Genomic DNA, 27,917 nt, shown 5'->3' on the forward strand with positions numbered 1-27,917 from the left:
TTAGTAGAAATCAACTTCATGCGTTTTAGAAATATATTAACTTTTTAATTTAATTAAAAAACAAAACATCTTGAAGTTACTTATAAATATGTTTGCTTCATTAAAGATATTCATAAATAACATCCAGATACTGACCTCTTCCTCTATGAAATAATAATGCATGTTAGCAAAATAGAATCTTACGAAACGGCTATAAGACATTTTAAGTTCCCTTTTAAGTTGCTTTGTATAAATGCTGTGAGGAAGAACCTAGACAGATATGGTGGTATTTCTCTAGCCATGAAATTTAACTTAAAGCTCACTTTTGATAAAGAAACAAAAGGCAAAATTAGACATTGGTTGGGTGGCCATTTTTACATTCAAATACATTATTTGCCCTTTGTACTATACTGAAAGGCATTTTAATTGCTTAAGTGCATCATGTATATGTTCTCTGGTGGTTCTATGGAATGGACGCTTCAGTGGTTCTAGATAAATACGTGCAGCTTTGCTATCTACTGTTGCTATGTACTGTTCGCCTAACCGGCGCATAAAAACTCGAAAATATCAAGAAGACTAAAAATGCAAATATATCCGTTATAGGTATGCAGGGTTCAGTTCAGCTCAAAAGTTTGCAAACCCCTCAATGAAGTTTTAAATTGCATTTTCTTTTATTTTTAGTACGTCCCTCATACAGTTTTTATTTAAATGAGGCAAGACACTTCAGATGAAAACACTGCTTTTTTCCATGCACTGGTCAATTTTGAGAGTTTAGGCCTAATGTACTGCGTAGTTTCAGACTAATGGAACGAAAACGTGCAAATTACACATTTGAGTATTTATTGTATTGCACTTTATCTATTTGCATCTGTACATTTCAATTATAATATCTTCGAAGGCTGTTTTCTCCTGTATGTCACAATTTTATTCCTATGTATATTCTGAGCTGTTTTACAGCTGGGTTTGCTGATATATTATTCACGCTTTTTCCTAAAAACATGGTGAAAATGAATAATTTTCTGACTTAAAAAAACACACCCCTCGGTAAAATCTTTTAACTGTAATATAAAATAAGAATTTTTAATCTGGCTCTATCCAGTGTTTAGATTTATGTTCGGAAAATGTATGCAAATTTGTGTATATTTAATATGATAATGCCTCATTTGCATATTTAAAACATTTTTTAAAAACTAAGCAACTGGATAAATATACTAGTTAATCTATTAAATCTATTAGTAATATTTTTACCCTATTCACCTGGAGTGTCTCGCCTTAATATTCCACAAGATAAAATTGTTCACATGCCTTGTTTCCTCATGTTCATGTTTCCTCCTCGAGTGTCAATGACTGTTTGTATCTTATGTAATCGTTTTGAGTCTCTAGTTTGTCTTCTGAGCTGAAGCAGCCCACTGTTCTTGACAAACGTCCTTTAAGTTCTTTGGTTTCCCAGCATGCTCTTTGCACATTTGAGTTCTTCCCCACAGTTTCTATACGATGTTGATCTCCAGCTTTGACACTCGGGACAATCGAGTTTTCACAAAAGGCTGCAAACAATCACTTGACACTTGAGGAGAAATCGCAGCGTTACGAATTAAGGTATGCAAACTTCTGAACGGAATAAATGATTTGTTTTAATTATTTCATATATGGCATCTTCAGGGCAGTACTAAAAATAAAAATACTTTTTTTTTTTAAATGCTAAGCACCTTCTAAACAGACTCTGCTTGGGGTGTGTAAACATATGAGCATTTATCTGGTATTTGTGCATTAGATACTTTATGTTGGGTAAGAGAAATATGTTTGGAAAAATAAACTAGTGTCATTGTACAGCATTACATTAAACACCAGCTGTAGTCCTCACTAAAAATCTCTGTAGTACAAGTGGCTCTGTTATATTTTATCTACACAGGCTGTTCAAAGGTTAATAATGCTCTGTAAAATAATTTCCCAGCATGCACAACCAAAAAGAAACGAGAAGCTGTTGAACCGCGACTATTTAACAACACCACATAATTACTGGAAAAAAGAAGCAGAAACGGAAACGATTCACAGTGGTTCTTAATATTAAGCTTTACGTTAGACAACACATTCTTGTTAAACCTGTCAGACTCCAAACCGGACCACTTTTCATTGTTAATCTAGAGTCGTAGGTTGGGACCACTCCCCCTTCTCAATCAGAATGGCTTTTTGCACGGGCAGTTATTATTTTGGATTAGGCATAATAATAGTACCCTCGTCATTCTGAAATTATTAAGGAACTTTCCATCTGAAATGATTTGAATGGTGATTAGACCATTCTGATATGCATTTGTAAATATATCTGTATTTCTTATGAGCTGCTCTTACATGCAGTAAATCCTGTCAATAGGGTGTGTAGATATTTTTTGTATAATCATAACCGTATGCATTAGTATAGGCAAAGCAAATGCTGTACAAACTAAACTATATGGATTCTTTCCCCTATTGATTGTGATAACCCTAATTTTTGGTTATGTACTTTCTGAAGAACTTTCAGATTTTGGGGCATCAATAACATCACACTTTATTTAATTTCTATTGGGATGACACCTTACACAATATTACAAACTAGCAAGTAGGCTATTAGAGACTATTACAATGTTTTCAGAATTGCTTATATAGTGAAATATATGTAATGATATGCCTATCATAGTCAGTCTCTATTATATATCTCCCTAAATGTCAATAAATAGTCTTATTCCTATCAAATAAATAATACTCAAAAAAGGTTTTGCTGTGATTGGCTGTATAAAGTCTTTAACAGTTAAAATGTCTCCCTTTCAAAGTCTACATTGAATAATATCTCGCTCTGAATACTTGAACAGCACCTTCTCCACTGATCCAGGCTACATTTTTTGTAGTATATCATCACTCTATTAGAAGTTGCGGCGTTTGGTTAAGAAACTAAACTTTGGAAGTGCTGCATTTTCTAATTGGGAAAGTCATTACTGTTTTTGTTTTCTCACAAAAGGCTTTAATTGGGAAAATGCAATGTGCATGGCTTTAAACAATTCTTAGGGTTATCAACCATTTAGAAGCATTTTTCTGACAGTGCATTTTTTGATAAGAATTAACTAGTTATTGCTGTTTCCTGCATACGCTGACCTATTGACCTTAAAGGAGGCAGAAGAACAAAATATGGCATCTAGACAGACAACTGTTGTTCTGAATCAGATTCTAAAATTCGAGCTATGAAAGTTTGCATAATTGATCCTATTTTTAAAATGGTTTTGGTTTTTTATAGAAATGACCGAAACACAAACATACATCCCTTTAATGGACGAGCGTCTGTCCCTGATCAGTGCTGGGGATTTGAAGAACTAGAAAATACCATCGCATTGTTGTCACTTCATTTTAAAGCAAATTAAGATGCTATTTCTAAAGACTGCAATGTTTAGAAAAATCGGTAAGTGTCAAAATGCGCTATCCGTGCAAATACTAACCCAAAATATAACCCAGGTGCATTAATAACAGGAATATTTGCCATTTGAGTTCGCTGTTGATAAATGCACATGCATTACGATTGCAAATGCTGTTTGCTTACTTAAATAAGGTGCTTTTAAGAGTTTTAATTTAAGCCTTTTCAGTTTTTATTTTTTATCTCAAATCTGAGTTACTTAAAGGGACATATATTTCAGTTAAACAAAATACCTTATTACAATAATGCTTATAGAAACAAAAGCAAAACAAGGCGCTACTGCAGCCATAATACATGAATTCAGAAACGACTAAGTATATTTACTGTAACAGTCAAAAGTTTTTAAGAACTAATATTGAAGATGCTAATGGCTCAAAGGTAAATCGTTATAGTAAGTTAAATACAATCACAAGCTTACCCTAGCATATCTCTCCGCGCACGTGGCAATGGCGCAGAGAGGCTCGATGGGGGAAAAACTGACCCATTTCAAACTGAGTGCATTTTCAGTGGCTCCATTCTTTTGTAGTGGCCTTCTAGCGAAAGGGGGAAAAAAAGACCGTTTCCCAACCTCCGAACACTTCAATTCCCTATCCCGAAATCCCCCAGCCTGCAATGAGACAGGCAATGGGTGTTTAATTTGATTCAGAATGAGCGGCCACCAAATTGGGCGCCCCCCCCCCCCCCCCCCCCCGCTTTCTTGTCAATTACAATTGTCTGATTTCATTGTGGAGTTCAAGGTTGTTCTCTGATTGGCTGCTCGTGACCGTGCGCTGGCAGGCCTGTCTCAAGGGGGTCACGGCAGGATGTCCCGCTCATGAAGGAAGACTCCATGGAAACTTCGACAGCCTGCCTCTTGTGCACATTAAATGAGAAATCTCAGAAGAAAAATGCTTTGGGTCTATCTAGTCACACTCTCTACCCAGAATGGCCAGCTTTTCTCTTTGAAATAAAATCTGCTCTTGGATTTTTTTTTCACCCCACGACAGAACAAAAGAGGCCCCATTTCTCCTCCAATGGGAATACCAGAACGGGAGCGAGCAAGCGATCAACAGGAGGGGCCCCAGCTGCACCTAGTTTAGCCCCCTGCGTGGTGTCTCCGTCCTCATTCACGCCACTGTACGCCACCCCTCCTTCCTACAGCAGTTGCTTTGCACCTGGACTCTGATGTATGGCTAATTATCAGCTCCTCCTAGGGCAGGCCATGTCGGGGTGCTCCGGGGATTGTACCACCACTGCGACAAAACTATACTCACAGGGAGGAGCTCTGGAGTCATTACAGCGAATGAGCGGGTCGTAGAATTAAAGCACAGTCCCCCCCGACAAGCCCAGCCCTCAGAAAATAAAAAAATGTAATCTAAAGTACGATATGCAACACCTGCCTCAGTACAGGCGGACAGTCAGAGGACGCTTTGCAACTCAAATGCAGCACCTCGGGAACAAGTGATTTACATAGTACGGTAGCTCAGAGTCTTGCTTGCTTTTGTCTGTTTGGTCTATTCAGGATCAGATTACAGACCCCCTCCCCTCAATCGCCCCCTCTGCTGTTATTTTTATTTTTTTTGTACTTCATCTTATGCCTTATGCTCAGCGTTTTACTAAATAATGAGGAAAAGAAAAGATCATAACATACTGAGTGCAAAAAAGAGAATAAATACGTTACTGAAAAAACCCGGGAAATCCTCTTAAACAGAACACTGGATGCGTTCCAAGGTTTTTTGAGCTGACCAATCAGTTTGCTCAAATAGTTTTTTCCGTTTTAGATGAATCATATAATAGGCTCACTGGTGCAAAAACAAAACAAAAAAAAGAAACTCCCTGTTTTATACGTCAATTACCCGTTCGAATATTGATTTGCAAAGCAGATACTATATCGGTAATTGTCATTTAGAAGATGATCCGAATTTAAAGCCATCAGGTCATATATATCAGTCACTATTTCTATACCATCTATTTCACATAGACATGTAGAAATGTAATTTTCTTTTCGACAATCACTTTACATCAGTTTTAAGGTGCAAAGATTTAAGATTCTAGTTTGCCTTAAAGAAAGAATATTCGCTCATTTCCAGAAGATGCTGGGATGTAAAACTATACTCCAATCTTAAGAAATAAACTTTTTAAATATAATAATATACCTCCCCAGCAAAGGAAAAGTGTAAAATGTTCACATTATTTCTTCTGTTACTGTCCACACACAGCATGTGGGGAAAAAACAGCACCAGTAAAAAATAAAATAAAATAAAGCAAAACAACCCAACATGCTAAGAACTACGTTCTTTCCATTTTTTAAAAAAACTTTTATAAAATATATATGTATATATGTGTACATATAAAAGAAAAATCTGAAAATACTTCTTCCTTTTTTTTTTTAGTAAACCAAGCAGTGTGTTCTAAAATATCTGCTTGTTTTGGTTTTGTTTTCTGAAAAAAAAGAAAAAGAATACTGACCAAAAAGAAGGAAAAAAAAGGTAAAAAGTGAACTGATTCTACAGAGTAAAAAACGAACCCCCCCAAAAAAGCAAAAAAAAAAAAAAGTCAACTTTTTAGGAGAATATCCGGATGGCCTGTGTGACCAGGGTGTGGCAGACAGGACACTCCGGATGGTTTAGCTCACAAATTCGGATGGCGCACTCCATGCAGAAGAGGTTATGACCACAAGGGACCAGAGCGGCAGTCACTTTGCTCTCAAAACAGGTCATGCACTCTCGAGCAATGGCAGGTGGTGAATCCGGCACGGGGAGACGTCCGGTGAACGCGGCGGTGATGGTGGTGGGCTCGCTGTGGGCACGGCGCGCCTGGGCATGAGGAGACACCACGGCGTTTGAGTTTCCAGTGCCACACGTTTCAGGCAGTCCCGGCGACAGTCTGGTCAGAGGAAGAGGCAGGCCTCCAAAGCTTTTGGAGCGCTGCTGGGTGTAGTAAGCCACCTGTTTGGGATAGTCGGGATCGCCCCAGCTTTGAGTGCCCTCAGATCCGAAGTAGGAGCTTGGCTTGTCCCCACTGCCATGGTTGGTAAAGTCACCTTTACTGTAAATCCCACCTCCTCCTCCTCCACTACTTCCAACCATGACGTCTGAGAAATTCTGGCGGTAGCTGCTGGCAAGCGGTTTGCGCGGGGCCCCCTGTAGCCCCCACACCTGCTGCAGGCGGCTCTCCAGACCCCCATTGCCGCTGTCAGGTCCCAAGCAGTCGTTCTCATTGTTGTGGTCATGCAGGCCACCTGTGCGGAAGGCGATGTGTGCCTCAATTTCTTCCCTCGCCCGTTCGGCGTTCCCGGGGGAGCCGGTGATCTCAAAGACGGGGTCACGGTCGCGGCTCGGAGTCACGATGTAAGTGCACGTTTGCTGCTGGATGCGTTTTATAGTTGAGCCTTTCGGTCCGACCACCAAACCTACGACGCGGTAGGGAACCCGCACCTGTATGGTGGTCTGGCCAGGTAATGGTGCAGGAGGCGAGCCGCTGAAAGAGACGCCCAGCTTGTTCCTGGAGGCCCGCAGCATGGAGAAGTGCTCCGCAGCTGAGATGATTTCACGTCTGGCCAGGGCCACGTCCTCTTTGCGGCCGGTGATGAGGAAGACTGGTTCTTCGCCTCGGACGGGTGTCTTGATGTAGGTGTTTGTCTTTGCACGCAAAGCTTTGATTTTGCAACCTGTTGAGTGGAGAAGGAGTATTATAGTAGTAGGAGTACTAAAATTTGTCAGATAATACTTAATTTTGCTTGTTTGTTTCCAGGTCAAAAGGTCACCCATGCACTGAATCTGCAGCAGAACCCATTCACAAAGTTCTTCATGTGTTGAGTGTAATATAAACATTTTGAATCATTTGATTGTGATTTCAGTTTTCAGTAAATGTATGGTACTGTTTATTCTATTTAACACAATTTAATCTGTTTAAGTTGGCCATTGTTTCATCAATTTACCATGCTTAAATATACAGAATTCTGCAGATTCATTGCACAAGTCAGGGCTGGTTTGCCCATGCCTTTTTCTATTGTAACCTATACACAAAATATATACCAAAATAAAATGTTTGATTTTTAAAAATTAGCATTGTATTGCCTTTTTTTTTTTTGCAAAAAATATAGTAAATATATTTTTGGGATTATTTTGCTGTTTTTGTAGAAAATGTTAAATTATACTTTTTTTGGTCTGTCTGACCATTGTGTTTGTAAAAAATATTTTATAATACATTTATATAATATATTTTGTAATTTCTTCTGCTCGTGTTTGAGGCTCAAAGTGAATTTTGGATATAACCGTTCTCTCTGTTGTGCTAAATGTACAAATACATAAATAAAAATTCTACATGTCATGTGCTAACTGTCAGTTACAGGTACCATGATATTCAACACTGAAACCCAAATTGAAATGTGCTTTAGATGTAATTTCCCAGCTATTCTGCAGAAGGAGTTGATTCGAGGACAAAGCAAGCATGTGGAATCCCTCATAAAGTTATTGTTGATATGAATTCATGACAAGGTGTGGTGCTTCACAGCATCTGTCTCGTGTTCAACACCAGAGTATTTATTAGCACCTCAGTGGCATCTTATCAAGAGTGACTTTCTCCACCCTGGGGCCTGTTCAGTGGATAGATCTCTGCACACTGGTTTCATGCCTCATTGTGTATGGCAGAAGCTAAAAAAATAACCTGGATGGACTGTCTAGCACTGACAGCAGGGAGCACAGATTCCCTCCTGCCGCTGAATCGTCCCTCTCGCTGCATGGCAGCCACTGCAGGTGAACAAAGCACTGGAACCATACAGCTCAAAGTGCCAACTAATGGCGAAAACAAGGATGCCCAAGTGTGCTGCTTTTTTCACCATCACTTTGACTTGTTATTATGAGGCCAAATGCATGCATCTATTCATAGAAAAATGCAATTAAATTAGCATAATAAAGGCCAAATGAATGTCACAGGATGTGGCTGTACTATCAGTGACTAAAGAGGTAAAGACCCCATTTCGAATCCTCTTAATCAGCAATTTCCAAGCCACATGCTCATTGCATCCCATTCCCAACTTAGCCCCATTTGTATTTTGAAAGCACGCAGGACACTTTACAACTCAACAAAGTCGTCATATGCAGGGAACCTTCTTGCTGGGATGTTTCTAGTGCATATTTCATCTGGGTGAGATATTGTGCTCTTAATGAATGGACAGCAGAGGCTTCCTGACCCCCTGCTCTGAGTGCAAGGCTGTTGTACTGGTAGTCGGGGCGTGACTCATATACAGTCTTTACAGTCTGTCTCTCCAGGACCAAATGCAATACGGCTTTCCAAGATGCTGGAAATGTATTACCAAGTGACTTATTGAGACAACAGGATCACCAAAGTGATCCAACAACACGCAGTTGCCTCATCAACTTATTGCAAATATCACACACAGCACACACAAAACGCAACTTTTCCGCCAAGTCACATTTATATACCTCTGCCCTCAAAGCACACGAGGACTTTTACTTCTTTGTCTGAGCACGCTTTCAGAATTTCAGTACTTTTAGACGCTAACGAGACATCAGCGGTGGACTAAAGTTACCCGACAAGTGCTCTTTGTCTGAGGTAGCCTGACAAAAACAACGTGGTGCTGCATATGAGAGCCCCCAGGAACTACAGAGGCGCGCGAAGGAGCGATGACACAATGTATCCAGTCAACAAAAACCGTTGGCTGTTACATTGTATCCAGCGAGCACACACGCGTTCAATTTTCTGTTTCAAACAGCAGAATTACGCGCGCTCAGACGACAAAGGGAAAGCAGCGTGCTGACAAAAAGGCGTGGATGTGGAATAAAGCCTTTGTTCTCGTACCCACTGATAAGTTTGCTTAAAGCTAAGAGGAAATGTCCATGTACGCGCTGAAACAGAGTGCTTTGAATTGTGGCTAAAACAGAAACGTTAAAAACATCACCACTCCCTTTTTCTTTGTCAAGACAGCTCCATACTTAGTTTGAGCCGAGCACCCAGGAGAACAACGAGTTGGAAAGAATGTGAAAGTGCGCATCGTTGTATTTACCTTGTCTCCCCACTATTTCGGCCACATGTTCGGAGCTTGGCACGGGGACGCACTCCGTTATGTTGCAGCCCCGTCCTTTGGTTTCGGTGGGCGAGCTCTCGTACAGGGCGCACAACTTGTTCTTCCCTTGTAACATCCCTGAATCGGCTTGGATGTGATTGTGGTGGTTATCGTTACTCCTGTCTTGAACTCCTCCACCTCCACCCGCAGGAGCCCGGTCCTCGCCCTCTCCAAGACCCAGCAGCGACAGTTGGCCCAGCGCAACTCTAAGGGCACGGGAATCGTCCTCCTCTTCCTCGGTTGGCACCAGGAGACCTTCGCTGCCGAAGCCGGAGCCGGCTAAATCCCCGCCGTAGCCCCCATTTTTCTCCATTATCCCTGCTAGAACCAGCAAGCTAGGCATGGCTAACAAAAGAGTGTGAGACAAAGACACTGGTAAGAGACTGGAGAAAGAGCACCCTCGCCGCCACCCCGCCCCCTCCTGGTCCTAGTCCCCCTTTGCGCTAGTCCCTCCCACAGACCAGCCCCCTCTCCGGTTCCGAAACGCACAAGGCGAACGGGACACAAGGATGTCTGCGCCGAGAGGGGCCAGGCCAAGCGATGCTCCACCCCGTCTGGTTCGCTCAGTCCCCACCTATGGCAAGCCTCTTCTGCATGTATTCACCAGAATCAGTCTATTTTTATGTCTGAGGAGCATGTTTGTTTGTATTTTTCTTACAAAATATACAGCTTTATTTTTGTTAAAATAACAATACACAGAAATGGAATCAAATGAATACATTTTTATTATTATTTTTTTTTTTCAATTTCGTATTTGTATAATATATTGTGTATACAAAAATTAAATAGAAACCGATTCGTGTCTATTTTAAGTAACAATAAACAAAATTGTAATTAAATTATTATTTAGGATATTTTTCATGTAATTATTATAGAATCACTACTAATATAACTATAACAAGCAAATCTGAAAAATAAACTACATAATATGCACTAAGCATATTTTAATATTATGTTATGTTATGTTAATTTATAATTAGTAATGTGTATCCAGATAATCTAAATTAATTTTATAATAAAGTAATACTGGTTCAAAATGACTGTAATGATAAAGTAACTATAAACAAAAAACACTGTTTTAATTCTACCTTGTAATAAAAATTAATTACATTTTCAAAAATAAAAAACAATATGCATTATACAAATTTTGATATTATTATTGTTTTATTGTTGTAATGTATTATTTGTTGTAATACTTATCCAGTTACAATTATGGGACATTTAACAACGTTGTTTTTATTGATCGGTTGGTTGATTGGTTTTTATATTGATTGCATGGTTTAATTGAATTATCATCTTCAAGTGAGTTATCATTATTCATAAAAAATATTAATATGAACACCAGTAAAGAAAACCAGCATTACACACACACAAAAAAAATTTGATTTTTGTATTAAGAAAATTGTATATTAGTAAAATTTATATTAGTCTACTTTGTATATCCATTAAGCCTGAGAAATATACTGGTCTGTATTAATAATTTATATAATAACACATAAAATAATTGCTATTTTTAGTGTTGTTGTACTATTTATTTATTTCTAAAATGGATAAGCTACTAATGTAAAATAATAAATGTTCAAACAGCTTGCCATGCCCTGCCTCGCTGAGACAGTAACCGTCCATCCATCTATCTATCCATCCACCCATCCATCCATCCCGTTGCATTTAAGACTCCTTTGTCAACCAGCAACTCACTTCTAATGAATAATCCAAAACATAATTTTATGCCGTAAATATTAGGCTACAACATCATAGTTCATTGTGTTGTGAGGAGAGGCGTGCCAGAATGATAACACATGTGCGCCTGAAAACAACACCATGCAGCTGCCGCATGCATCTCAACAGCAGCACTTCTGTTGGGATGTTTGATCAACGGAGTGTCATAACATGACCGAGAATATGCAGCGAGTGTCGAGGAACTGAAATACCTGGCCCCAATATTTTCTCCAAACGGAAAGAATTAAACTGACATAATGTGGGGGTCCGCCCACCCTGTTTGCCGTTGGTTGCAGCGGGTCACTGAGTTGTTGTTTGGACTACCGTTGCGCACTGAGAGGCGCTGAGAAGAAGAGACGCGGGGAGTTATCAGACAGACGTTGCAGGATCTGCACTGCACATTTACGGTAGAGAGAGAGAGAGAGAGAGCACGTGTCTAGCAACATCTCAGGCAAACCTTGAACAAAGAGCATTCGTGTTTCCACCTCAGACGATACTGTCCTCATGATGCCACGCCTGGCGGCAAAGATGAAATCTGGAACAACAACAGCAGCAATAATACTAAAACTAACAGTAATACAAATATATTGTTTGAATTGTAGAACTGATACTAGATGTTGATATATAAAATAGTATTAAAACATTAAATATTATTTAAACAAAAATATTATTCATATTAAGCAAATTGATAACACTAGTTACACTTTTTAGCAATCCATATTCTAAAAAAAATTAAAATATGACTTTTATTTTAAATATTAAACATTAATTTCTTGTCTTATTGTATACTAAAATGGTAATTCATATTTTACTTTTGAAAATCACATTCTGTACTGACACATATTTAGCCTATACAGCTTTGGAAAAGCTTTTGAACATTAAAAAAAACTATATATATATATATATATATATATATATATATATATATATATTAAATACATGTACATGATACATGTACATGGATGAAATGCAGGTGTATACTTACAAATGCAGGCAATGCATCAGCTTTGAAAAAAATTTTTTGGTTATGGTGACGACATGCAAGTATAGTGCAGTAGATTTCATTTACATATTGACTACACAGAATGTCATATTTATTTACCATCAAAGGCAAGCATACTTAACTGCTTTCTTAGGAAATGCTTATGGAAAATATAGAGCTGATTGTTTACACTCAGCCCCTTCTCATTTGCATATTCAGTTTTTCCGGTGTGGTCAGTTGGTCAGTCAGACAGTTGGACACTTAAAGTTGCATCAGCATGAGTTGATCAGATGGCAGCACTAATAGGAGATGTACATGACGGGTCTTTCTCACATTTTCTGGATCAGTGCCAGCACCTTAGTGACAGTCAGTATGTCCAAAAGGTCATTTGCCTCCATTAATGGTCTCCACTGGGAGCCCAAGGCCCAAATCAATATCAGCTATGGATAACAGATCATGTTTCCCTGCTTGTGCCGTCTGTCTGTGGGCCTGGGTCTTTTGTTTATCAAGTCCTCCTTTTGTCTTTCTGCTAATTCACTTTGCTTGTTTCAGTCAAATCTGCGTCTAGTCATTGGAAGCGTCTCTTAAGGTCTGTGCTGAACATTCTCTTTCCTGGCAGAGCCAACATGTTTGCATATACTCATATACACATATTGTACTCACTACACCCACATTCTTTAAATAATGACCTAATATGACATCATCCAGCAGAGGATTTGTCAGTAAACATGCATGCCGTAATGTGGTGTCACATAACAATGACATGAATAAGTCAGCCTTAATACCTTAAGCTTAATTAGATTCTAATACAATAATTCATTCACATATATGATCTTAATATTTTATATTCAAACAAATTATGATTGATATAATTTCAGTATAAATTAATCACACTTAATATGGATTACTTGATTGTCAGAATCCATATTAAGTGTGATTAATTAAGACTTATAATGTATTGAATTATATATGAATATATATATGAATTATAATGTAAGTCATATATATAAAATATAATAATATATGTATTACATAATTTGTAAATAACAGTGATAGCAACAACAACAATAATGATATTAATAATAATAGCATGGCAAAAACAAATAAATGATTAAAAAAGACCCACTTACCGGTACCTATTTTTTAAATCTAATATTTGTCAATTCATTGCTGTTTTTTCGGTATTTTAAACACAAATAGTTATGAATTTAATATGGCTTGTGACAGTTACGAAATCCATATTAAGTGTGTTTAATTAGTATTAATAAAATAGTTAATTAATGCATAATACAATTCAGTATATAATATATAATAATACATAATGCTATATAATAACACACACACACACACACACACACACACACACACACACACACACACACACACACACACACACACACACACACACACACACACACACACACACACACACACATATAAACACTTGGGGTTTACATTGAGTGTAAATGCTTCTCTGAGCTGGGAATATGAGTCAGGCGAGTATGACCTCATCTTTTTTTCCTGTGCTATGAGGTAATGTATATCTCTCTGTCTCTCTTTCTCCTCTGTGAGCCAATCATTAGAGGTGCTTCACCGATGACACACCCCACTGATGATTCAGATTCTCACTGTCACATGATGCTCACACCCTCAGGTGATCTCACTGTACAGATGGCTCATTGCCAACAAAACCACTGCACCTAAATTTTGTCTTTCTTAAAAAATAAACATAAAAAAATCAGTTAAGGTTCGTTTTAGATGTATTAGTATTCTCTTTGGAATGAATTAATGAATGCATCAATCAGTTAAAGAATTAATTTTTCAGTTAATCTTTCTAGAAAACTTCACATCAGTTGAAATGACAAACACATATCAGACTACATTTATGTTAATAAAACGTGGATCTATAAGCTACCATCTAGTTGTTATGCAGAATTATTTGTTTATTATATGATTATAAATTTCAGTTTAGGGGCCTATATTTGACTGTTTCTGTTTCATGCATCTGAGCACGAGGCTTTAAATCGTATAACGTTTTTAAGATTCAAGTGTGTCCAAAAATGTGACTTGTAACGTTCCAAGTGATTTGTGTCACACAGGTGCAGCACGTGCTGTCGGGGTTAGAGGTTGCTTTTATTTTTTTCATAGCAGACAGTTGCATTTCTTTTGTTAAATGTGATCACATTTATCTATTTTGATATATATGTGAAATTTTTTTATACTGTTCACACATAAATACAATGATAATAAGCATATCTTCTTTCAAAGGAATGCACTTTAAGCTGAAAGTAGTTCGCTGATTTTTACAAAAGTTCACACACACCCTCTGCTGGCTGGAAAAACGAACTGCAAATAGTCAAATGTTACAGTACAGAATGGAATTTACTGCAAAATTGTTTGTGCTGTCCTAATTTATTGTAACATTTAATATATATCTAATCATGTTGTATATTATTTCTGTTTATAGAACACCAATATGTCTGAATGTAGAAAACTACTAATTAACTTATAAACACATTATACATTTTACATATAACACAAGACTAAGAAACCACAGTGAAATAAATTGAGCCTGTTTCTGTCAAAATGAATGCCACTGAATTCAGCTTGTATGTATGCTATAGAAATAACTAGTTAACCTAAAGTGCAAATATAAATTAATTCAGTGTTAATATACACGGAAAAGTAAAATTTTTCATGCTCTCACTGAAGGTGAAGATTTGCTTTGGAATAAGGTAAAGAAAAGTCATTGATTGATTGATTCATTAAGATTCTCATTTCATGAAAATAAGCAGTAAGTCTTCTTCCTGTGTACTAGAAACATGTTTTAGGCCTCTTTGACTTCTGGGAAATGTTATCAGACAGTTTGAGAAAAACAAGAAACACGCAGAAATGTAGCAAAGAATGTATTTTTTGTAAATGAACATGTTTCTTTAACATGGCAAGAGAATGACACAATCTGAAAATGCCTTAAAACATAGAAACTCAATCATTAAAATCAAACCTTTTCATACTGATTTTGTGTGTGTGTGTGTGTGTGTGTGTGTGTGGCTGTTCAAAACAATTAAATCATCTTGGCTGTATGACTTTTTCGGTGATTGAACACACCCTCAGTGGTGAAACTACAACTGCACATAATTTCCACATTTCCACTTTCTTTTAAGAAAAAACATCTGAAACAATGTTGATAATTAAACATCTTAAATTTCAATGAAATAAGTAAAATTCTACTTATCAATCATCAACCAAAATATTAAAATGAACAACACCACTAATTTATTTAACTTTATTCCACTAATCTGACACTGATCATAATCAACAAATATACGACATATGTTCTGTATAATTTAAAATTGTATAAATCTCAAGAACAATTACAGTACAACTAAATAATCTGAAAAAAAAAGATACAGTTGTACTACCATAAAAACCAATTGTACTACCTCATATGGTAGTGTATCATGGTTTCCACAGAAATATGAAGCAGCATATCTGTTGATTTAGTCTAATCTGCTCTGGAAATGTATTCATATTTTACCTAAGCATTAAGTTTGTGGTATAATATAGAGGAATGTTATGAATAACAGTAAACATTGTTACAGTTTTGTATGTTAACTTAAAATTATTTAAAAAGTGCTCAACTTTATTAACATAGTGTATTTGATTTGTTTTCACACGCATCAGAAATCATGTCTCACAGCTAGAAAAAGCTTCAAGCTGATGTTGTCAGGCTTGAGGTCCTGGTGAATGATATTCTTGCTGTGCATATAAGTGAGGCCTTCACACGGATAATGGTGAGCATCACAGACTTTGTTAGCTGAGAAAGAAAATAGCAAAAGCTAGCAGCACTACTTGTATTAATAAAAATCTAACTATAGTATATCATTAAAGGTTGTGGGTTGAGCTGTAAATTACATTTTGTGCACAGAGATAAAAGGTTTGTTTATTTATATATTTATGTCATTTTACATTGTGTAGCTTTCTGAATAATTAGGAGTTAGAAGTGATACACTAAATATTCTACTTGACAGGTTGTGATTTTATTGATTACTGGCTAGGTTTTTTTTTAGTTCATGGAGCACATTTCTAAATTTAAATTTTAATTGAAACATTCTTGAATTTCAACTAGTGTTTGACTAAGATTAGAATATAATTTTTTTTACAATAAATAAATAAATAAAAAAGTTTTTGTTTGAAAAAAAAATTGTTTGCATAACAAAATGGTTATCATCAGGGGAGTCGTAATTATATTTCACTTATCTATATATTCTTTATACATAAGCTACGTTTCAAAGTGTTGTGTCATACTGTGTTTAGCGTTTAACCCCTCTGATTACAGCATTTTAACATCTAAATAAAAACTCCAAGCACTGAAACTGAACTGAAACTAAACAAAAAAATGTTGCACCTCTTCTTTCTGAATTCCTAAAAGCAAGCAATTACTAATGTAATTTTCGTTTTCTTTATCCATTTTGACAGACTTCAAATCAGTGATGATAACTTTTGTATATATATATATATATATATATATATATATATATATATATATATATATATATATATAAAACCATTATAGATGTAGTAGCTGTAGTAAGACATTCCCTAAAAGTCCCTATGTGAAAGACTTAGACATAAAATTATTTTTAAAAAAGTGTTTTCCCCACAGATTTTTTAATTATAGAAATATATAGAGATCAAGAGCATGTATCCATAAAAAAGTAAACCAATAACAGAACATCAAAAGTCGATGAACAATTAATTCCATCTGATTCTACCATAACACATATACAATTTATGCATCAAGATACATTTATATATATATACATACATATATATATATATATATATATATATATATATATATATATATATATATATATATATATATAAATATATAAATATAATGCAATAAAAAATTTATAACTGATGTTCCAAGCTATTCAAATAAAAAAATACAATTTTAACTATTTATCATAATCAGACTCTTTGAAATGAACAGTCAGACAAACAGAAAACCCCACACTTGATCACCAGAGGGTCGCCAAAATGATCAGTCACCAGTAAATGTCTCTAGAAATTAAACGGAAAGGGAATGGAATGCTTTTATGGGAAAAACGTACAGTACAGCTTAGTTATGCAGAGAGGCAAGTCTGACTCACAACCCTTATTTTCATCCGTGTTAAATTAGTGTCTAAACTGTCTAAGGTTTATTCATTAAAAACGTTAATTTAAAAATATGTTAACATTCATTTTCTAAAGATATTTTTAAGCCATGTTGGTTCTTCTCTCCACTACAAGGATAAATTGTCCCGGTTTGTTTAAAGTTCATAAAGATTTAAAGAAAAGTAATTATTGAATGTTAATAAACTTGATAAATGAACCCTGTCCTAACATTATTATACTAACATTTATGACGTTACTATAGACTAATCTTACTGGAACCAAAATTTCAGTGCATTTAAAGCTAAGTGTCTTGTGATAGCTTTAATTCTCTATAGTTCCAGACTACATTCAGGTCTTCCACACTTTTAAACCAATAAAGTTGTTTCCAGTTCTTAGTGATCACAGGATAAAATTGTCATGATTTATTTATTTACAATTAATCCATGTCTGTTGCAATTCAGTTCTTTATACTTCATTTTAAATGTAGTAATTCAAAGATGCACTCTCAGATCAACCACCAGAGGTCCCTGTCATCCCATTTGTTCCCCTCATTCTTCACACACCTTTCTAATGCCTTGTAATGCGTATCTTTTTGTGTCTTTGAAAATAGTTCTAAGTTTGTAATGATTTCTCTTCAGTCTTGAGATCAGTTTCTTTCCACTGGTTATTAGGCAACTCAACTGCTTTTTAGCTATTTTGCATTTAATGCATATTGTTCATTATGGCTCTGTTTAATTATTACTTTTCCCAAACAACGAAATCACAATTTAAAAATGTTCCAGTTCAATCATTAATACTCAGTTTCACCACCAGAGGTCCTTGTCATCCAATTTGTTCCTATAATTTCTCACTTATATACACATTGGGTTTCTATGTTTTATGGGGACATTCCACAGACATAAAAGATTTTTCTCCTGTACAAATTGTATTTGTAGGTGTATAACCACCTAACCCTACACCTAAATCTACCCTGACAGAAAACTTTCTGCATTTTTAGATTTTCAAAACACTTCATTCTGTATGATTTATAAGCTTGTTTTCTCATGAGGACAAAAATGTCAAAATGTATTGGTATAACTATCCTCGTGGGGACAAGGGGACCACTCCTCCCACAATGAAATATCTGATATCTCTGATTTAAATTAAATGTTCCAAATGTTCAGAAATGACACTCCAAATATATGACATAGTACCCGACTACATGAACTAGCTGTTTTAAATATAGTAATTTTATATTTAACGTTAGTTTATCAGTGCATCTGAAAGTATATATTTTTTTAGACTATCGGTGATTCCATAGGCTCTCTTTCGTTCACCTGCATGGTTTAAAAAGGCAAATAGTCATGCCATGACAAGAACAGAGTCTCTCTCTTACTCCACCCAAGCACGATTACATCGTCGATACGTATTGTCGATCTCACGCAGTGACAAGATGACGATTTGACAGTGACTATATCGCTGATTCATGGCACTTATTTGGGGTACACTGGCACAGGAAATTTTATTTATTTTTTGTACGCTTAATTTTCGAATACAATGACTGCACCAAGATTTTCTGACTTGTTATCGGAAGCAGCTCATTAGATTTGTTAAACAATTATGCAAGTAATCCTCATAGCGTCTTCCCTTTAGACAACCAAATTGTTCTTAGTATTGAACCCCCTGTCAGGCGCTGCAAGAGTGCTCCCGGTTGAGCCAACCTTTGCCTATTCCGTTCAACTACCAGCAAAGCTTGCTCATCTAACGTTGCGAGTATTAAACTCCTATCAGATGCTGCAAAGAGCTTTCCCGGTTAAGCAATCTTGGCCTTTCTGTCTTACATCAGTGAGGCTACCCATTTGAGTACTGAGCTCCCATCGGATATCGGTGAAAGCCTCCTGGCTAGACTTTTTCCTCTCCAATCCAACCATACTAGTCCATCTTCGAATACCTCCTCCTTAGAAATTCTCAGACGCAATTCTCCCATGAACCTCTATTTTAGACAAAAAAAAAAAAAAACTCCTTAACTGTCTGGCCAAATACTGGTCATTCAACTTTACCTTTCCATCTTAGGTTCGGAGAGGCTTTCCCATTTGATGTCATGAGTATTTACCTCCCATCAGACGTCGGTGAGAGCCTCCCGTCTAGACAACATTACTTTTTCCTTTCTACGGTCGTCGAGGCTTACCCATTCAACGCCGTGAGTATTGAGCTCCCGTCGGATGTTGATGAGAGTCTCCCGGCTAGACAACTTTTTTCATCCTTTGTTCAAAAAAAGGCTTAGCCATCCGATGCTGTCAGTTTTGAGCTCCCATGGGATGCTGGCGCGAGCCTCCAGGCCACACACCCTTACCTTTTCCTCCTACGGTCAGCGAGGCTTACCCGTTCGATGCATTGAGTATTGAGCTCCCATCAGACGCCGACGAGAGCCTCCTGGCAACACAACTTTACCCTTTCCGTCTTGCATCTGTAGAGGCTTACCCGTTCGATGCCTTGAGTATTGAGCTCCCATCGGATGTTGGCAAGAGCCTCCCGGCTAGACAACCTTACCTTTTCCTTTCTATGGTTGGCGAGGCTTACCCGTTCGGTGCCTTGAGTATTGAGCTCCCATCAGATGTCGGCGAGAGTCTCACGGCCACCTAACTTTTCGTTCCTGTTTGACGGGTGACGATGCTCGCTGTACGACGACAAGAGTCTCGACCTTCCGCCAAACTCTGTCCAAATCTTTTCCCCCTGCCTGGTGAGGCTTTCCCGTTAGATTTTCTGAGTCCTGATCTCCCATCGGATCCTGCGAGAGCCCACGCAGTCGGGTTTTCCTCTCCTCGCTCCCCGGCCGATCTGATGCCGTTGAGTATTGTGGTCGTGTCAGATGTCGGCGAGAGTGCTTCCGGTTGGGTTTTCTTTACTTGCTGCCCACAAACAGGTCTTATCCATCTGATGTCATGAGTATTGATCTCCCGTCGGGTGTCGCAAGTGTCCTCTTTGTCGGCGGCCCAAAGCCTGTTTATCTGCTTAACTGAGAGGACCTACACGTCCGTCATCCTGAGTCTTGATCTCCAGTCGGAGGCTTCATAGGTCCTCTCGGTCAGTTATCTGCCCTGGTTGCCCACTGATTAGCAGGGGCTCATCAGCCAGTAGGGCCCGTACGTCAACACCGTGACCTATTCCAGTCAAGGCGACTAGTGCCCTCCTGGTCGGGCTATTGAATCACGTTGCTCCTCCTCTATCAGCCTACTCTAACCTACTCTAGGTTCGGGCCATTCCCAAGCTCGTAGCCCTTCCCCCGACAGCACGCCAAATATGCATTATAATACTTCAGCTAATTATATGTAAGTGTGAAGTCGTGAAACTAATGTTTATTGTAAACAGACAACCTTACAAGGGTAATTGTTACTAAGCCTGCCCTGGGTACACCAATTTTCTTGTCCATAGCCCTCGCTGATTCCTGCACCTAAGCTTGGATGTACATTTACATTCCATAAAAGGTTATTGATGACATGCCTCTGAAGTTTGACTTTTTGCACCATTACAATGCTTATAGGCAACTAGTCATCATATCTCTAGTTCTTTAATGTATTTGCATTGTACTGAAGTGCGTTCATTTTCAATGGGCATATGCGGCTTAAACAGGTATGCTAGTGCATCCCAAAATTTTCAACATGAACATTTTAATATAACATTATAGTGATTGTGGCCTATGGCCTTTAGAAAAATGTTTTTTTTGAGGAGGTGAGGTAGTGCACAATAGGCCCCTTTGGAGCAAAAACACATATAGCATCCATTTAGGTGTATATGGAGAAATTTGAGGTGATTAAAACCCTTTTGGAAGGCAGAAGTCTGCCGGGGAAACACGGGCCATGAACTATTCAGTTGTTAAGTGATGAGGTGAGAAGCGCTGTTTCCGGGTCCAAGCCTCAAACTCACTTCATTTGAGAATACTACCTCAGCAGCCGTTTATGAGCACTGTTTATACATATTAATCATTTAAGCTAAACATTTTCAAACTTACGGTGTACACTACAGTCTCCTCGCTCACAGCATCCCAAACACAAATCATTTTTATATTTATTTATATTTTAATTATCTGGCTATATGGGACTACGGTATGGAGTTAAAGGTTAGGATTATAACTTTTTCGGTAGTATTATATCACATTGTAAGTGTATATTAGCACCTTTTGTTGTTTTCTTGTGGTATCTGATAGAGCGTTTGCACACGGAAGCGGTGCTACGTGACATCAGACTTAAAAAAGCCAATACACATATGAGTACCACTTAGGTCTCAATATGGAACCCAGCCTTCCATGGTTCTCACAGATTCATCATGAAGGCCTGGCACCGGATGTTCCGCAGCGTCCAGCTGCCTAGGATGATGGAGGATCTCAACAGGGTCTACTGTACAGACACTCTGGAGCAGATTAAGCAAGTCGACACTAACCGGGGCCTCTCAGTGCCACTACCCATTTGAGATGAGAACACAGGAGGATACCTTCTCTACACGAAGGCTATAGAACCTAGTGAACGTGTTAGGGGTCGCCCAGACCCCAGCTCTACAAATATCTGTCAGCGAGACACCACGAGCCAGCGCCCAGGAGGATGCAACACTTCTAGTTGAGTGAGCTCGCAACCTGAACAAGCAGGGAAAAACCCTGTGCCTTATAAGCCAGGGTTATGGCATCCACAATCCAGTGGGCCAGCCTCTCATAGATGGCATTCCCCTTCTGCTGGCCTCCATAACAGACAAAGAGCTGGTCTGAGGTCCTGAAGCTTTGTTTTTCCGGTCTACGTAGCATCTCAATGCTCGGACGGGACAGAGCAAAGCCAGGGCTGGGTCTGCCTCCTCCAGGGGCAGCTCTTGCAGGTTCACCACTTGGTCTTTGAAGGGTGTAGTGGGAACCTTGGGCAGAGGAATCGGCTGTCGTGAGGAGTACTAGTTCGGGGAACCAAGTCCGAGTGGTCCAATACGGCGCCACTAGCAAGACTTGCTCCTGGTCCTCCTGGACTTTGCACAGTGTCTTTGCGAGAAGGCGCACTGGGGGAAGGCTCTGAACTGTCTCCAAATCAGCTGGACCATCAGGGGATGGAGTCGCCATTCTCCCAGGAGCATTGCCCGAGACAGTTCATCGACTGATTGGTTGAGCAGGCCCAGAATGTGTGCCTGTTTCTGGCAGTGCAGGCTGCCCCTAGCCAATCATCCAGCCTGGATGGCTCAGGACGCGGTGGCGGATTCCACTCGAGCCATACCTTGGCGGCCCGGGAAAGCATAGCTGCCATCTCTGGATCTGACTCTGTGAAGAGGGCCCAGCGCATTCCGTGGGTCACTCCAATGGATCGGAGGAGCAAGAGGAGCAGTGGTCCCCAGAGGGTTGGTTCCCTGTGGGGTTTGCCACCACTGTAACCCTCAAACTGCCCGCACTACTGTCAGAAGTGATTCTCGTCTGTCAGCTGCCAGATCGCGGCAGTGGGACTCGGCCCCCCTGAAGGTAGCGGAGCCTGGTTAGCAGCTCCGAGATGGTCATCTTCCCGCAATGGGAACATGATGCATCCACAAAGGCCACCTCAGGGTTCTTGACACCCAAACATGTGAGGCAGCGATCCTGACCATCACCCAGTGACAGGTAATGACCGCATCCAGAAAGAGCTCTTTTAGAGGAAATTGCTCTTTTAGTGCTGAGGTGCACAGGGGAGATGGCCGCTTCCAACATGACAGTGGGAAGTGCAGCCTGAAGTGTGCAATTCACTTGACACTAGAATAACTGCCGCTAAAGCTTCATCTCGCCATCACAGAAAGCTTCCAAGAGTGTGCTAAACACGTATTTCAGAATTCACTGCTCGGCTCCGAAGTGAAAAGCTGGTATGCATTGCACCTGCTGCCTTCTTATACTCACGCTGTGATCAGCAGCTGCTTGATGCAATAATTGCATGCCAATGTGCATTGGCTCGTTTAGTTTACACTCAAAGTAGATTGGTCTATCGAAGCTATATCCCAATTTCGTTGGTCACCAACGTGACATCGAGAGTGACCGATTGAAAGGAAACAAGAATGTACCTAAGAATGTTGTTTAAGTTTCTTTAACATGACAAGAAAATTAGAAGATGCCTTACAAAAACACAGCAGTTTAATAAAAATTTTGTAGCTAAAATAGTTCATTATAGTTATAATATAACACAATATAACACTGTTGTTTGTGCCTACGGGCCGAACGGCAGTGCAGAGTACCCGGCCTTCTTGGAGTCTCTGGTAGGGGTGCTGGAAAGTGCTCCGACTGGGGACTCCGTCGTTTTACTGGGGGACTTCAACGCCCACGTGGGCAACGACAGTGATACCTGGAGGGGCGTGATTGGGAGGAACGGCCCCCCTGATCTGAACCCGAGCGGTGTTCAGTTATTGGACTTCTGTGCTAGTTACAGCTTGTCCATAACGAACACCATGTTCAAGCATAAGGGTGTCCATCAGTACACGTGGCACCAGGACACCCTAGGCCGTAGGTCGATGATCGACTTTGTGGTCGTTTCATCTGAACTCCGGCCGTATTTCTTGGACACTCGGGTGAAGAGAGGGGCGGAGCTGTCAACTGATCACCACCTGGTGGTGAGTTGGATCCGATGGCGGGGGAGGAAGCTGGACAGACTCGGCAGACCCAAACGTACTGTGAGGGTCTGCTGGGAACGTTTGGCCGAGTCTCCTGTCAGAGAGATCTTCAACTCCCACCTCCGGCAGAGCTTCGACCGGATCCCAAGGGAGGCTGGAGATATTGAGTCTGAGTGGACCATGTTCTCCACCTCCATTGTCGAAGCGGCCGCTCGGAGCTGTAGCCGTAAGGTCTCCGGTGCCTGTCGAGGCGGCAATCCCCGAACCCGGTGGTGGACACCGGAAGTAAGGGATGCTGTCAAGCTGAAGAAGGAGTCCTATCGGGCCTGGTTGGCTTGTGGGACTCCTGAGGCAGCTGACAGGTACCGGCAGGCCAAGCGGACTGCAGCCCGGGTGGTTGTGGAGGCAAAAACTCGGGCCTGGGAGGAGTTCGGTGAGGCCATGGAGAAGGACTATCGGTCGGCCTCGAAGAGATTCTGGCAAACCGTCCGGCGCCTCAGGAGAGGGAAGCAGTGCCCTACCAACGCTGTTTACAGTAGAGGTGGGGAGCTGTTGACCTCAACTGGGGATGTCGTTGGACGGTGGAAGGAATACTTCGAGGATCTCCTCAATCCCGCTGTCACGTCTTCCATTGAGGAAGCAGAGGCTGAGGGCTCAGATGTGGACTCGTCCATCACCCAAGCTGAAGTCACCGAGGTAGTCAAGAAACTCCTCGGTGGCAAGGCACCGGGGGTGGATGAGATCCGCCCTGAGTACCTCAAGTCTCTGGATGTTGTGGGGCTGTCTTGGCTGACACGCCTCTGCAGCATCGCGTGGCAGTCGGGGACGGTGCCTCTGGGATGGCAGACCGGGGTGGTGGTCCCTCTTTTTAAGAAGGGGGACCGGAGGGTGTGTTCCAACTACAGGGGGATCACACTTCTCAGCCTCCCTGGGAAAGTCTATGCCAGGGTACTGGAGAGGAGAATCCGGCCGATAGTAGAACCTCGGATTCAGGAGGAACAGTGTGGTTTTCGTCCAGGCCGTGGAACACTGGACCAGCTCTATACCCTCTACAGGGTGCTGGAGGGTTCATGGGAGTTTGCCCAACCAGTCCACATGTGCTTTGTGGATTTGGAGAAGGCATTCGACTGTGTCCCTCGCGGCGGCCTGTGGAGGGTGCTCCGGGAGTATGGGGTCCGGGGCCCTTTGCTAAGGGCTATCCGGTCCCTGTACGACCGGAGCAGGAGCTTGGTTCGTATTGCCAGCAGTAAGTCAGACTTGTTCCCGGTGCGTGTTGGACTCCGGCAGGGCTGCCCTTTGTCGCCGGTTCTGTTCATGATTTTTATGGACAGAATTTCTAGGCGCAGCCAGGGGCCGGAGGGGGTCAGGTTTGGTGACAACACGATTTCGTCTCTGCTCTTTGCGGATGATGTTGTCGTGTTGGCCTCATCAAGCCAGGACCTTCAGCATGCACTGGGACGTTTGCAGCCGAGTTTGAAGCAGCTGGGATGAGAATCAGCACCTCCAAATCCGAGGCCATGGTCCTCAGTCGGAAAAGGGTGGCTTGCCCTCTTCAGGTTGGTGGAGAGTTCCTGCCTCAAGTGGAGGAGTTTAAGTATCTTGGGGTCTTGTTCACGAGTGAGGGAAGGATGGAACGGGAGATTGACAGACGGATCGGTGCAGCTTCTGCAGTAATGCGGTCGATGTACCGGTCTGTCGTGGTGAAGAAAGAGCTGAGCCGCAAGGCGAAGCTCTCGATTTACCGGTCAATCTACGTTCCTACTCTCACCTATGGTCATGAGCTTTGGGTCATGACCGAAAGGACAAGATCCCGGATACAGGCGGCCGAAATGAGCTTTCTCCGTAGGGTGGCTGGGCGATCCCTTAGAGATAGGGTGAGAAGCTCAGTCACCCGGGAGGAGCTCAGAGTAGAGCCGCTGCTCCTCCACATCGAGAGGGGTCAGCTGAGGTGGCTCGGGCATCTGTTTCGGATGCCTCCTGGACGCCTTCCCGGGAAGGTGTTCCGGGCGCGTCCCACTGGGAAGAGACCACAGGGAAGACCTAAGACACGCTGGAGAGACTATGTCTCCCAGCTGGCCTGGGAACGCCTCGGTGTCCCCCCAGAAGAGCTGGAGGAAGTGTCTAGGGAGAGGGAAGTCTGGGTTTCTCTGCTTAGACTGCTGCCCCCGCGACCCGGCCCCGGATAAGCGGAAGAAGATGGATGGATGGATAGTTATAATATAGATAGATAGATAGATAGATAGATAGATAGATAGATAGATAGATAGATAGATAGATAGATAGATAGATAGATAGATAGATAGATATTTTACATAGGTGTTTTTGTTATCTTTTAGGACATCAGAGTGCTTATGATCAATGTTAGCATACAGATCTGTTAAAATCACACCTTTTGATACTGTGTTTTTGTTATTCAATCTGTGAAAGAGCACATTCCACATTTCCACTTTCTTTTAAGAGACTATAAAGTTAAAAATTAAATGAAACACACATGAGATTTTTCTGAGGCATGAAAAAGGAACTTCTGTGCAGTAACATCTCAAAAGTTCTGAGCGTGAAACTTCAAACAATGCGTATATCAACAACGAAGACTGGAACAAACCTGTAACTCATCACATTGCATTATTTCAGTAAAAGTATTAATCAACCAATATATTAAAATGAACAACACTTAACTGTTTGGCAGAGATGTTTTTCAATGTTTTCTTATTTAAAATGAACTGTTTTTATTGCACTAAACTGACACTGATCATAAACGTAAAATTATATTTTCATTATATGTCATCATTCATTAGACATCACATGTCTGGTGCTGTTGTTCCATCTAGAACTACCTGATGACTCACTTTGTCATACTTACCTGTCCTCATCTTGTCTTCTATCACTTCAGTCACACCTGCCAACACCTGTTACTGATCCAGCTCATTCTGTGAACCTATTTACTCACCTGTTTCCATCACTTGACTTTCTGTTGTACCTGCTTAAACATGACCTCTGTGTCATTTTCAGTTATTGTGACACATGCATGTTTTGTGTTAATTGTGGTAATTTATTGTATCTTGACTCTTACAGTTTATAGTGAGTTTAAAACACTAACAAATGTATCACTGAAAGTTATTAGTAATATACACATACTAAAATCTATAAGATTCTTGAGAATCTTTTAAAGCTGGAAAATTTAAAGGAAAATGCAGATGTGATGGGCAATACAAGTCCTGGTCTTTGTATTTTCCTTGGAAAATCTCAAGGGTCTGAGCCAGTTATGATGGCCCACATCTCTGAAGGAGACACACTGTAATGGCTGTTATCTGATTATTATATTAGCATTTATTGATAATAGGGGATCAAATATTTCCTTTTTGTTTTAGGTTATGAGTTCCTCACAATGAGGAGATTGCCATATTCTTATGCTACCAGTTTGCATTGAAAAACTATTTCAAATACATTAAAAACTGATGCTTTCATTATCCACTTTCATATTTTATGTTTCCTTTTTATTTTTGTAATGAGCATCAGCAGTGCTAGATTAACTTTTTTTTTATCTGGTGTTGAAATCAACTTGGCTATTAAAGTTTTATAAATCTCAATGAGTAAACCAGATTATCAAAATCACTGGTTAGATTAGATTTTAACTTTGACTCTAAATCAGTGAATTGCTTTCAGTTTTTCAGTTCTTTATTTGCAGATACCACAAAAATAAAATGAAACTGAAATAAGAGCTACATTTTTTGTGATTTGTTTTATAAAACAACATTTATTTTCTTGTAATATTCAGATATGATAATTAAAATATTTAATGGTAAACATGCTGCAGATTAGCAGACAGGCAGTCAATTCATAAAGTGATTTTTTTTTTAGCTTGTATGCATACACTCGTAGAAAACAATTTCAAAGATGCTTCTCATCCAGTATGTGTGTGGTTTTTGACTTCTTATTTTTTGCTAATGTTGGAGGCTCCTTTCTAAAGGGACAATATTTATGACCCCAAATCTTCTAAATTT

At 39.9% G+C, this 27,917-nt stretch overlaps 1 protein-coding gene across 1 annotated transcript; it reads right to left on the reverse strand.

The window, feature by feature from the left end:
- Positions 1–5,536: 5,536 nt before the first annotated feature.
- LOC132158878 (RNA-binding protein MEX3B-like) lies at positions 5,537–10,129 on the reverse strand. Its single transcript, XM_059568490.1, has 2 exons — positions 9,423–10,129; positions 5,537–7,064 (listed from the first exon to the last, which is right to left on the reverse strand). The coding sequence occupies exons 1-2, from the start codon at positions 9,823–9,825 to the stop codon at positions 5,959–5,961; spliced, it is 1,509 nt and encodes a 502-aa protein (XP_059424473.1). The 5' UTR covers positions 9,826–10,129; the 3' UTR covers positions 5,537–5,958.
- Positions 10,130–27,917: the final 17,788 nt, after the last annotated feature.

Source organism: Carassius carassius, chromosome 15, assembly GCF_963082965.1.
Source record: "Carassius carassius chromosome 15, fCarCar2.1, whole genome shotgun sequence".
NCBI lineage: Eukaryota > Metazoa > Chordata > Actinopteri > Cypriniformes > Cyprinidae > Carassius > Carassius carassius.

Bases quoted from the DNA above. Each gene is read 5' to 3' on its own strand.
- LOC132158878 (XM_059568490.1), bottom strand. From the start codon at position 9,825: ATGCCTAGCTTGCTGGTTCTAGCAGGGATAATGGAGAAAAATGGGGGC. The intron at 7,065-9,422 runs GTAAATACAACG...TCCACTCAACAG, and splicing joins CGAAATAGTGGGGAGACAAG to GTTGCAAAATCAAAGCTTTG.